Source organism: Mustelus asterias, chromosome 11 (assembly GCF_964213995.1).
Source record: "Mustelus asterias chromosome 11, sMusAst1.hap1.1, whole genome shotgun sequence".
NCBI lineage: Eukaryota > Metazoa > Chordata > Chondrichthyes > Carcharhiniformes > Triakidae > Mustelus > Mustelus asterias.
The window spans coordinates 78382982-78397007 of record NC_135811.1 but is presented as its reverse complement, the minus strand read 5'-3'; the positions used below and the strand labels follow the sequence as shown (position 1 = coordinate 78397007).

General features: G+C 41.4%; 1 protein-coding gene across 6 annotated transcripts in view; it reads right to left on the bottom strand.

Annotated features, from left to right (window-relative positions):
- grnb (granulin b) overlaps positions 1–14026 on the bottom strand; it is an 83107-nt gene that overhangs the window by 27735 nt on the left and 41346 nt on the right. For all 6 annotated transcript variants that reach the window (XM_078223820.1, XM_078223816.1, XM_078223817.1 and 3 more), the window contains 6 exons: positions 13664–13801; positions 11803–11952; positions 11250–11480; positions 9408–9489; positions 4445–4554; positions 3814–3961 (listed from right to left, as the gene is read on the bottom strand). In XM_078223820.1, coding sequence (XP_078079946.1) covers positions 3814–3961; positions 4445–4554; positions 9408–9489; positions 11250–11480; positions 11803–11952; positions 13664–13801 — 859 coding nt within the window. The remainder of the gene's footprint in view (positions 1–3813; positions 3962–4444; positions 4555–9407; positions 9490–11249; positions 11481–11802; positions 11953–13663; positions 13802–14026) is intronic.

The following is a 14026-nucleotide window of genomic DNA, read 5'->3' as shown; positions in this document are numbered from 1 at the left end:
TGTAAAATCTTGGACAGGATTTGCTGTTAAAAGTAGAGTGGAAGTACCTTGTTTAAAAGTGCCATTTGTAAAATCTGGTCTGGATTTTGGAATGCAAACCATTAAAGGGGTGGCACAGTGGTTAGGCACTGCCGCCTTATAGCATCAGAGACCTGGGTTCGATACCAGCCTTGGGTGACTTGTCTGTGTGGAGTCTGCATGTTCTCCCCGTGTCTGCGTGGGTTTCTTCTGGGTGCTCCGGTTTCCTCCCACAGTCTAAAGATGTGCTGATTAGGTTGATTGACCATGCTAAATTGTCCCGCAGTGTCCCAAGATGTGTAGGTTAGGGGGATTAGCACGAAATAGTGGGAATACGGGGACAGGGCCTGGGTAAGATGCTCTGTCAGAGAACTGATGTAGACTTGATGGGCTGAATGGCATTCTTCTGCATTGTAGAGATTCTATGAAAGCATTATGATGAAAGAAAATTTTAAAGTGTCTCTTTGGGAGTGGAGTTTGAAAACTCTCATGTGATCATCATCTGGGAGGAATCTGAGGAGAAATACACAGACTCTAACTTGTGTTAATAAGATTATTATATTTTAAAATGTATTTTGTAATCCACGTTAATCTTTAAATATGTAATTGTTAATATAAGGGGATAGTAAAGGAGTATTGTATATAATCCAATTTTTCATGTTTAATAAATGTTTTTTCTTGTTGTTAAAACTAATTAGTGATCCTGTGACTCTGCTCCTCCGTGTTTTATTCAAAAAAAAGTAAAAGTCAAGGTCTTTTGAGCCAGGATTCCAATCTAGGATCTTCCCATCCAGTTATAACATCAATTGCGATTGTAACAATATGTAGTCGGCAGCTCATCTTGAGGTCAAATGTGACACCAAGATTGCAAATAATCTGGTTCAGCCTCAGATGGATGTCAGGGATGAGGATGGAATCAGTAACGAGCAAATGAAATTTCTATTCATCCAGTTCTGGATGCCGAACAAACAATCGGGCAATTCAGAAAGAATAGTGCCGATGTAGAACTGAGTGCTAGCAGTGGCCTCTATGTCATCAGAGCTGGTGGCTCAGGAGCACAAACAGTAGGTCAACTGTGTCAAAAACTCAAAGCAGGTCGAAACGGATGAGAAGGGACAGTTTACCTTTGTCACAGTCACATAGGATGTCATTCATGACGTTAAAATTGTTTCGGTAGTGTGGCAGGATGGAAGTTTGATTGGAGGGGTTTACACATGGCATTCCAGAAAAAAGATTAGGCTTGGATTTGGGAGGTGGCCATATGTTCATGAAGGAAAAGGGAAAGTGGTGGTTTGCAACAACGGAGAGGTCAAGGCTTGATTTCTTTTTAAAAAGGAGTGGGTTGATTACTGGCAAATTTGAGGAAGGGGGAAAACAGTACCTGGAGAGAGAGAACCACTAACAAAGGGTGGCACGGTAGCACAGTGGTTAGCACTGCTGCTTCACAGCTCCAGGGACCTGGGTTTGATTCCTGACTTGGGTCACTGTCTGTGTGGAGTTTGCACATTCTCCTCATGTCTGCATGGGTTTCCTCCGGCTGCTCCGGTTTCCTCCCACAGTCCAAAGATGTGCAGGTTAGATTGATTGGCCATGCTAAAAATTGCCCTTCGTGTCCTGTGATGCGTAGGTTAGAGGGATTAGTGGGTAAATATCTAGGGATATGGGGGTAGGGCCTGGGTGGGTTTGCGGTCGGTGCAGACTCGATGGGCCGAATGGCTTCTTTCTGTACTGTAGGGTTTCTATGTAAGATCAATTAATGTAAGGGCCAGGAAGGGAAATAGGGCAGTCAGCAGTATAGTGGGAATATACTTGAGGGAGCTAGAAGTGGATCTCACGAACAGATAGTAGATAGGAAAACTATTAGAGAGTAACGAAAGAGTTCAGCTCCAGAGCAGAGTCTGGAATTGTGTATTTTAGAAGAGGTTTAGTCTAGTGAGCTGGGTGAATGGAGAAAAGCAACAGAGGCAGCTGAATGGAGGATCGCGATCTTAGGGACAATGAAGTTCACATTGTCATTGAAATCATAGAAATCATCGAAACCCTACAGTGCAGAAGGAGGCCATTCGGCCCATCGGGTCTGCACCGACCACAATCCCACCCAGGCCCTACCCCCACATATTTACCCGCTAATCCCTCTAACCTACGCATTTTAGGATTCTAAGGGGCAATTTTTCTTTAACCTGGCCAATCAACCTAACCCACACATCTTTGGACTGTGGGAGGAAACCGGAGCACCTGGAGGAAACCCACGCAGACACGAGGAGAATGTACAAATGCCACACAGACAGTGACCCGAGCCGGGAATCGAACCCGGGACCCTGGAGCTGTGAAGCAGCAGTGCTAACCACTGCGCTACCGTGCCGCCCCGTGAAGGTAGAAGCGGCACAGGAATTTAAAACAAAGTTTGCAGTAGAGAATCAATGGCCCTGCTGCGTAAAACATTATCAAGTTGATTTGATATTTTTGATTAGTCTCGCCTCAACAGCTTTTTTGGATGTGTTCCAGTTCTCGATTATGTTTTATGAGATGTAGTGGTTCTGACATCACCCTTGGACAGCCTACCTCTAACTTTAAATTTAGCCCTTCTTGTTCTGGCATTCCTCAACCAGAGGAAATATAGGTGATTTCTCTCTATTAAGATGCCAGCATATACGGTGAATGCCAATTCTCTGCAAGCGTTCAGAAGGAAGCTAGCCACGGTCCTGGAGTGAACATCTCAAACCAAAGAAGGCAGTGTGCTAATGGTTGTGGTGAATCCAGTTACCACGGCCTCTTGGAGAAAGCTGAATTGTCGTTGAATATCAGATATTTGCGTTAAATGTTTTCCAAAAGTTGGCACGGGCTCAATGTGCCAGGTGATCTATGCATCTTTTTCGTAAGCTTGCAATATAATAATCCATCAATTGACATTTGGTACACAATCAAGAGAACTGCTTATTAAAAAAAATCTGTGCATTGAAGTTGCTATGCATGATTGCACGGCATTAAAAGAAAAATCTGTAACAAATTAGGGTCACTGGTACAGGTAAGACTAAGCCGAAATCCATGAAAGTGCCCTTGGCTTACAATTGTTCTGCAATGGGATCTCTGATCAGTGTAAGTCTAATAATAGCTGGACTGAGTCTGTAAGAATCAAGGGACAGTCTCCTGAACTGTTATCCAGAATAGATGAAGGCAGAGGCATGATAAATGTGCATGCCTTTTGATCACAACCTCTCAAGTGGTAACCCCCAGAGAAGGGTGGGTATTGTGAAACTAGAGGGAGTGAATGTATTATCTCCGATGGATTGTGTTGATCTATAGACATATGTTATCTAGAGGGTAGCTAGGTGAGAGGGGCAAAGAGATTGTTTTGTGTAGGCATGCATATTCTCAGAACTTATGAAACTAGGACACACTCTTACAATATGTTGATGAGTCTGAATGCAAGAGTGCTCATTTCACCGAAGGTCCTCAGAATTGAAAAACAGATCTCTTTAATATTTGGACTGACTTCAAGCTCCATGGGAAAAAGGTAGATTCTTTTATACTTTGGATTATACTTTTCTGAGCTCAATATATCTTCAATTAAGTAGTGTGACATAAATATATGAAGATATGAAAGCAACAATCAGAAAGGATTTGATCTTGAAATTTCACCCCAAGAATCATCTGGTTTCTGCCTTGTGTTCAGTAGCTAATAGGTCCCAATGTGCAACAAACTCTTAAATTAGTTAACAGATCCTAATGTGGATTAATCCTTCTATTAATTCAACTGTGGATTAACTAGTTAAAAGAAAAGGAAATTCACAACACCTTTAGTATTCTTCATTGTAAATCTCCTGCGAGCTGGAAACTTTTTCCACATTTCCATCATACCAAACTCAGACACACACTTGGACTGCTTCAGGTCACACTTGGTATCAGAAGGGCAGCAATGCAGACGGTCCTCACAGCACACAGCCTATACAAGAAGTGGTGATTAACCAACAGGTATGGGAGCGTTCATTCGATATTGTCAGCACACAATGGATATTCACCAATTAAAAAGTGAAACTGATAAATAACTTACATTCACTTGCAAATCCATTCTATAGTTAGTTTTGTACCTTAAAGCTTGAGAGGCAACAAACTTGAACAAGGGTATATTTAATGAGAAGGGCAACTGAATGCACCAAAAGTTAACTGAACAGAATCACACGTGCTCCAGTGCGGGCAAAGATAGTAAATTCCCTTCCCTGGCCAGTTGGAGTTTTATAATATCTAGCCCACAAGTTAGTAATTTATTGAATTAACCTTCACAATTTATCATCACAGGGTTTGAATTTACAACCTCTGGTTGGCCAGCACAGTACCATGATTACTACATTATCACGTATGTACATTGAATTAAAATGCCCAATATCCCAGGGCTAGAATGCAATGACATCAAATCCCCAAACTATACCTTTTGCAAAGGGCAGCAGCCCCACCGCTGATCTGGAAGCAAACAACACGTTGAGCCATCTGGGCACTCGGATGCCTCATCTGGGCAAATAACTGCTTTTACATTCTTATCTGTGAACAACAAGCCTCATTTCAGTCTCAATAGCATGGTTATTATTTTTTATTCAGTCATGGGACATGGGCATCGCTGGCTGGTCAGCATTTTTTGTCCATCCCTAGTTGCCCTTGGAGGGCAGGAGAGAGTCAACCACATTGCTGTGGCTCTGGAGTCACACATAGGCCAGACCAGGTAAGGACGGCCGATTTCCTTCCCTAAAGGACATTAATGAACCAGATGAGTTTTTCTGACAATCGACAAAGGTTTCATGGTCATCAGTAGATTCTTAATGCCAGATATTTTTTATTGAATTCAAATTCCACCAACTGCTGAGGCGGGATTCGAACCCAGGTCCCCAGAACATTAGCTGAGTTTCTGGATTAATAGTCCAGTGATAATAAGGCCACTGCCTTTCCCTACACAAAACGGTTTCCTGCTCAGAGGGAGACAGGTCATCACCAGGATTGTTGTTACTTGTGACCTAAGTGTCCCTGTGAGCAAAGACAACGAAATTTAGTTTTACTAGCATTTGGCAGACCACGATGATTAACAGAAAGTAACAGAGATGTAGACATAGTGGTACAGTGGGACGGCACAGTGGTAGTGGTTAGCACTGCTGCCTCACAGCACCAAGGACCCGGGTGTGATTCCCGGCTTGGGTCAATGTGTGGAGTTTGCACGTTCTCTCCATGTCTGCGCGGGTTTCCTCCGGGTGCTCCGATTTCCTCCCATAATCTGAAAAATGTGGTTAGGTGGATTGGCCAAACTAAATTCTTCTTTGGTGTATCCAAGCAGGCGTCGGAATGTGGCAACTAGGGGATTTTCACAGTAACTTCATTGCAGTGCAAGAAAGCCTACTTGCGACTAATAAATAAACTTGACTTTACAAGTCCAGTGTGTGTCTGATATTATTATAGAAACTTTACAGCACAGGAGACCACTCAATCCACCTTACCTGAGCAGACTCATTGAAAGAGCAATTGTGCTTACTCCCACACAAACCTCCTCTTTTTTTTTAAAAGCATAGCCCTGGTTAAGTTCCTCACTCTCAAGTACTGTCCAACTGCTTTTTAAAACGATTTAAGGAATCAACTTCCATCATCTTTTCAGATAAAGCATTCACAACCCAACAACTTGAAGTGAAACAATTTCTCATCTCCAAGCTGGGTCGTTTGTCAATAATTTTACATCTGTGATCTCTGCTTATTAACCCACTCACCAGAAGGATTGTTTTTTTCCTATCAAAACCAATAATTTTCAAAATCTTCAACAGGTCACCTCTGTTCCAAGTAGAATAGACCCAGATTTCTCTGACCTCTATTCGTGAAGGATGTCTCACATTTAGAGTTGCCTGCTTGCAACAATTTTTTCTAAGAAAAAGCCTTTCTTCCTTCCTCCACACCCCTAACCAAATTGGGCCATTTGGCTCAGAAGCCTCTCTTCCCTCCCTCAGATTAGAAAAAACATGATTGAATAATCTGTGCTATATGACACACTAGTCACTCAACCCCAGAGGCTGTGCCACTTGAGTATGAGGTAGATCAGAGAAACTCTCAAGTGCAAGACTGATCAGCTGACTATGAAACTGAACATATTATTCTATAAACTAAACTGCAAACTGTGACAAGGACAGCGTAGAGCTTCAAAAAGACAGACAAGCTGGTAGACTGGACAGATAGGTGGTAGATGAAGCTCAATGCAGATTAGTCCGAGGTGATTCATTTTGGTACGAAGAACATGGACAGACATTATAAAATAACGGGTGCACTTCTTAAGAGGGTGCGGGGCAGAGGGATCTTGATATTGATATGCATATACCATTCAAGGTGGAGACAGCAGTTAATAAAATATACAGTAACCTGGGCTTTATTAATAGGGGCAGGATACAAGAGCAAGGAAGCTATGCTGAACTTTTACAAAACACTAATTAGACCTCCATTGGAGTATTGTGCATAGTTCTGGGTGCCACAATATAGGAAGGATGAGAATGTATTGGAGAGAGTGCCTAAGAGATTTACAAGAATGGTTCCAGGGATGAGAAACTTTAGTTATGAGGATAGATTGGAAAGGTTGGGACTGTTCTCCTTGTAGAGGAGAAGGCTAAGAGATTTGTTCAAAATCATGAGGAGGGCTAGACAGGGTAGATAGAGAAACTGTTCCCACTCATTAAAGGATCAAAAACGAGAGGGCTCAGATTTAGTGATTTGTAAAAGAAGCAAATGTAATGAGAAAAAAAAACTTCTCAGTGAATGGTTTGGGTCTGGAATGCGCTACCTGGAAGTGTGGTGGAGGCAGGGTTTATCGAGGCAGTCAAGAGGCCATTAGATGATTATTTGAAAAGAAACAATGTGCAGGGGTATGGGGAAAAGACAGGAGAATGGCACTAAGTCATAATGCTCATTTTGGAAAGCCAATGCAGACCTGATGGGCCAAACAGCCTCCTTCTAGACTGTAACAATTCTGTGATTCTGAATTGTTTGTTCTGCTCACTTAATTGCCATCAACTAAGTTCATTTTCAAAACTTAGTCCTGTTCAAGAGATTCTGGGTGTTGTTCAAGATTTCAAGCAATCATAAAACCAAAATTCAAGATAACATAAACGGAACATCAGGAATTGCAATTTTTCTGCCATCTAATATTCAAATTAAAAATTGGTTCTTCATAAACTGGCAGCGACACTAAAATCTTCAAGGAGTTGAATGCTTCAACTGCCTATGACCTGGAGCAACTAATTTGCTTTGAACACATAGCACTTTTTGCTCAGATACTGGTTCCTTTAATTAACTTGAGATACACGCCACCTCTGTAATAGTTACTATGCACCAAATTGATTATCAAATCCTATGACCAGCTTGCTGAAATATTGTACAAGCTGTTGTCCCAAACCAATATGCTGGCTAGATGATATAAGCAGTGAGCCTTACAATTCTGGTTCGCATAGGGTTACAATGAAAACATTTGGACAGGCCACACAGCCAAACCACACTGGAGTTTAACTTCCACAAATGTAGTTGTTCCCCTGCTCTACTTCCCCTTTTCTTCAACCATTTATCTAACCAATTCTGAAATGTTAACTAGCCCTAGTAAATGTGTTCCAAGCCTCAAGACATTTTAGGTTTCCTAAATTTCTTGCATTTAATCTTACATTGTCACGCTTTAGACCTCACAACAGCCAGAAACAATGCTCTGTTCCATTCCTTCATAATTTTAAACACCTCTATTAAATCACCCCTTAATCACCTCAGTTCTTTAAAAAAGCCTCAATTTTTCAAAGCCTCTCTTCCCGAGTTCCCTCATAGCAGGCAGCATCCTAGACACTCTATGCTGCATCCACATTCGTATTTCAATGCTGTCACCTATAATGAAGCCCATTGTAAAGCCCAAAAGTGCAGAGTACTCCAACTATATTTCCTTCTAGATTGCCTCAACTTCTATTCAAAGCTCTTGCCCAGCAATACATTCGATTTTTAAAATTGCATTTAAAGCAGCATCTTGCGAAGTTAATGACTTTTTAGTCGGAACTCATCAATTCTTCTCCCTTTTGAAGTATAATTGTTACTTTCTCCAAAAACAAAATGTCACCTCATTTATTAGCAATTGAATTCCAACTGCCACTTTTTTTTGCTCATTTCACTTATCTGATCAATGTCCCTTATTGCTTCACTTTATTTTCAATTACTTATACTTTCTAATTTAGCATATTAAAAATTTAGACATGATATTCTCTGGGCATGAAAGAGCTCACCAAAATGACAATTTGTAAATTATACTTGTGCTAACCTAACATGCACACAAGGACCTTGGATTTTCACTCAGTCCTCCAAATACTGGAAGTATGGGGTTATATCTCACAGGACCAAGAAGAATAAGGCCAGCATCCTCAGCTCACTGCTGTATGGCCTTGAAGCCTGGATAACATATACTTACCAAGAACAAATAACTTTCACCTCTGGTGTCTATGATGTATTCCTGGCATCACATAGAAAGATAAAGGGTGGCATTTTCCCATCCCGGACACTGCGGGAATCGTATCAGGCGGGTCATAGACCATGCAAAGGTTCGTTGACCTCGAGTGGGATTTTACAGCTTTGGGGCGAGTGAGGCCAGAAAATCCCACCCAAAGTCAACATTGAACAGTCCTTTTTAGGACAAATGTTAACATGGGTTCAGTGGCTTGGGCAGATGCACAGGATAGAAGATGGCTGCACTCCAAAGGATAAACATAGGAGTGTCAAAAGACTAGCAGGGCATCCAAAGTTCCGATTCAAGGATGTCATCAAGAGACATAAGAATCTTCTACATCACGACAAATGGGAAACTCTAGCTGACAATCAATGCAAATGGCGAGGCAAGCTACGGCTAGTTGGCCACCACAACAACATGTGGTTTCTGAAGCTCCAAACCATATGCCAGCCCTGCAAACAAGGCATCAGTAGAGACCATCCTGTGCCATCAATGAGGAAAAACTTCACACGTGGCAGCCTTTGCTTTTCCAGAATTGGCTTGTTCAGCCAACGTAGCTGCAGGCGATTTCATCTGAGCTCAGCAACGTTTTCAGGCTGCATTCACAGCATCGCCTGCAGATGGGAGGATGCCAATCTAACAGAACACTTAGGTAGTACTCACCAGCGAATTTAAAGCACAAGCCTAAACTCTTTCTACATCAAAAATTAATTATCTGTCATTTTAGTATGGTGGAAGGAGTTACGAAAAATAAAAATGTATAATAAACACTACCTCTTCCCAACCTTTTCTTATTCTTGATAGTGGGGGTGGGAGAGAATGAGAAAAAACAATTATTTTCACCAAAACAATCTGAATACCTGACATATTAGGCTTATATTCACTTAATATGCATTCTGCTTACCAATGTGTCTGATGCAGGTTTTGTGTACTTTATCGCATTTGAAATCTTTTGGACAGCAATAATTGTCATCACAGCACACAGCCTGTAAACAGAACGGTGCTTTGTGGTAAATTTGCAACAAAAAAAAAGCATGCAGATGTGATCACCTAAAATAAACTCCCTTAATCCACCTGTCAAACTGAAAGATAACACGAACAGAAGATGCCAGCATCCAGTGCTGACACATTGTGTTATGGACATGAGGAAAGCAGCTATATAAAACCTTGGTTAGGCCGCATTTGGACTACTGCGTGCAGTTCTGGTCGCCACACTACCAGAAGGGCATGGAAGCTTTGGAGAGAATGCAAAGAAGGTTCACTAGGATGTTGTCTGGTCTTGAGGGCACTGGCTATGAGGAGAGGTTGAATAAACTAGGATTGCTTTCACTGGAAAGATGGAGGCTGAGGGGAGACCTGATAGAGGTCTACAAAATTATGAGGGGCACAGACAGGATGGATAGTCAGAGGCTATTTCCCAGGGTGGAAATGTCAATTACAAGGGGGCACAGGTTCAAGGTGAGAGGGGCAAAGTTTAAGGGAAATGTGCGGGGGAGGTTTTTCATGCAGAGAGTGGTGGGTGCCTGGAATGCGCTGCCAGAGGAGGTGGTGAAAGCAGGAACATTAGCAACATTTAAGAGGCATCTGGATGGGTACGTGAATGAGGGGGGAATAGTGGGATACAAACCGAGTAAGGGCAGAAGCTTTTTTTTTAAAGTTTAGTTAGGACATCATGATGGACACGGGCTTGGAGAGCCAAAGGGCCTGTTCCTGTGCTGTACTTTTCTTTGTTCTATTTTGGCCTACATACCAAGTGGCCTTTTAAACTTTTGCCTAGACTTTTCTCAGTTTGTGATAGCCAAGTTATCTAACCCTGTACATCTCTACTCAGTTCGCATTCCCCCTTTCAGAATCAAATCAGCTGAATAACTTGAGCGCTAGAAATACAGATTTGATTTAGCCCAATTTTACTCTTTAAAATTGACTCTGTTTTAAATATTTTAGTTAGTACTTATTTTTCCCCTCAAGATGATCCTGAACTTTGCCTGAACCCACAGTTCCATCAACCTAAGCAAAACAGTTCAACTATTATTTCTGGATATGTGCCATGCCTTCAGTAGCAGTACTTTCATAATTGGTACTCAAGGATTCATTATAATGTTAAAAGTCAAGTGAACACACTCCACTTCCTTAGGCAAAGATCCATTTGGTCCATTTCTGCCATTTCACGCTGGTGATCACAAAATAAATCTTTCTGTCAGCCTTTAAATCTTGTCCTTGGAACAGAAGCAGCTGTAATGTCAGTAGTGATCAATTGTTTAAGTGCTTGTTGGGTTGCCTGGTGCTCTTTAAGGCAGAGACTGAGGTCTAACGTACTGTTGTAACAGCTGTGGCCAAACCCAGGAGCCAAAAGACCATCAGTGCATAAAGAAAATGGCCCCACATACTAGGCAAGTCAGCTCCCTTCTTAGTCTACTGTGCTTTAACTGGTAGGCAATTTAAATTCTGTACATGACACGTAAACTGTACACTCGAGTTTCCTCTGAACTCCAGGGGTAGCACTACATTTCTGCTTCAAGTTGTAGGGAAACCAAAATGCCATTGCGTGCAGGACGATATAACCTGCCAACATGGAGCCACCGAATAGGAAGTACCTATAGCAAACCCTAAGGGAATATTATCATCCGGCTGATCACTCTGCACCAATACAAATAATTTACTAATTTGCTAGTACTTAATAGTTGTATCAACATTTAACTAATTTAGAAAGACAGTCCATAAAATTATAACTTCACTCAGGGCTTACATCTTTCAGAGGACAGCAACCCCAACCAAAGTTCTTGGACGTGCAACAGGTGTACCCCGCAGAGCAGGACATATTCCCACAAAGCTCACTCTCGGCAATACGCAAGTTTCCTACTCCAGACACCAAAGGCAACTTTTCTTCCTTTACTCCAGTTCTTTTACATTTGGCTTCGTTCAAGTCACATTCATAGCCCTTTGGGCAGCAATGCTCCCAGTCCTTGCAAATAGTTGCCTGCGACCAGAAAAACAACAAAAACAGAGGAATGATTTTATAGAATTCTGACAATAAAAAGGTAATGAACAGAGAAAATGCAAGGTTTATATTGAATTATTGAAAATCAGGATTATATACACCTGGGATTAAAAAAATAGGTTTGTTAGGTTTTATCTTTTTACATTAAATTTCTGTTTATGAGAAATTATTTTAAATTTTATATCACGTTGTATAACCGATCTAATACTTTCATTATTAAACACAATTTGCATTGCTTACAATCAAAATACTATGGAGATCATGAGAAAACTGCAGCTAAAATTAAAATATGCTTTTATACCTCAGTGAGAGGGCAGCAGCCATAGACACCTTTTGATGTTGGCATACAAGTGTATTCAGGAGGACATTCAGTATTATCCAGACATATGTTCTCAGTCATTGCATTGGGTGTTCCTGCTTGAACCAGAGGGATGGCCTTTGCTTCTTCCCACTAGAAATAGATAAACGTGCGTGAAGTGATTGCCCATTCTTGGGTACTGCACTGATTAACTACCAGTTAGTCATGGTCTACTGACAGAATCCCTGTGGGCCCAACACAAAACAATGCTATTTCAGCAACCCACCTTCAGAATCATCTCATTTCCCAGTACGGCAGTAGGTTTTGCTTAATGAGATGCGCAGCCAAAACTTTGAGCGAAGCACCTTCTTGGTCATGAGGTGCACTGCATACCTTTGGACGCGAATTTATAATCAGCAAAATAAATCTCTATTCACGGCTCACTGGATACGATTACCCGAGAACCAATCTGATTTATTAGCATAAATTTCTGAGCACATCAGCTGAGGCTGAAAAAGATTGGTTCTTATATAACTAGTATTTAGAACAATAAAATATGCCGTGGTGAGAATGCTCCCCCCACCACCCTCCCACCCCAAACAGCATCTCCACAATCCCAGCTAAACACAAACATTAGTTTTTCAGGCAGTTTATGGTAGTCTTGCATGGAATTAGCTCATTATTATTCAGTCCTGAAGACCATCTGGAGTTTAGAAAATTAACTCTCATGGTTACAATTTTAAAAAAGAGATGGCTCAATGGAAGAATGCAATATAGAACCACACAACTCAGGAACATTATCAGGCAATCTTCTTGTTACCAGATTTAACATGTGTTAGTATGTAGTAAACTACATTGACATTTGCAGGCAACTTCCATCAGGCTCGGCAGTCTCATACGGTCAATTTCTGACCAACATTCATCAAGCATTCTTGTACATGAAGTATGGGCAATTTGTAAAGTATTAATAGAACTGCACCAGAGCATGATCCATATATAAAACTGGTCAGAAAGCTCCCAAATACAGAAGCCACAGGAAAAATGAAAATACTTAAAAATGAATTGAACCTAAAGGCAGCATGGAAAGTCAAAAAAAACCTCAGTAGAAGCAAAGGAAAATAATGGCTGAAAACATTTTACAGGTATCTATATATAAACTTGTGTAATATTTGAAAAGATAGCTGTCGGTTCAAAAATTAGTTACATAGGTATTTGTGGACAGAATTGTAACCGAGGCATAGAATATATGAGCAAGGAGGTTGTGATGGAACTGTATAAAACACTGGTTAGGCCACAGTTAGAGCCCTGTGTGCAGTTCTGGTCGCCACACTATAGGAAGTATGTGATTGTACTAGAAAGGGTGCAGAGGAGATTCATAGGATGTTGCCTGGGCTGGAGCATTTCAGCTATGAAGAGAGGTTAGTGAGGTTGGGGTTGTTTTCCCTAGAGCAGAGAAGGCTGGGGAAGGGAACCAGATCAAGGTGTACAAAATCACGAGGGTCATAGGTAGGGTAGTGAGGAAGAAACTCCCCCCCCCCCCCCCCCCAAGGAGCAGGAGATTTAGGAGGGATTTGAGGAAAAACATTTTCGCCCGGAGGGTGGTAGGGAACACTGCCTGAAAGGGTGGTAAGGGCGGGAACCCTCACATTTAGGAAGCATTTAGATGAGCACTTGAAGCGTCATAGCATACAACCCTATGGACCAAGCGTTGGACAATGGGATCAGAATAGATAGGTATTTCACGGCCGATGCAGACATGATGAGCCAAAGGGCCTCTTTCTGTGCTGTGAAACTCTTACGGGAATTATTGATAATATTGAAATTACAGCACAGGTCTCAATAGTTTGAACCATCATCAAGTTACCATGGTAGTCTCTGCACGAATTGCTGGGACTTTCTTCACCCAGGGAACAGTACTCGAACTATTATGACAAGTTAAATGGGCGAGATCACAGGTGGTATTTTCAGGGCAACAGTGCAAGTGATCTGAACAGCAAACTGCCTGTAACAGAAAAACAACAGATTGTGAAATTTGCAAATGTTAAATACAGCAGCTTAGCATTTTCTATGTAAACTGCCTTATTTATAAAGTCAACAAATATGGCCTCTGTTAAATCACCCGTCAATCAGAAAATTATAGTTAAATGTTCAAAACATAATTCGCTTGTGCATATGTAAATATTACTAAAATTAAATCTTGTGCAACTCTTTAAAAAGGGACGGCAAT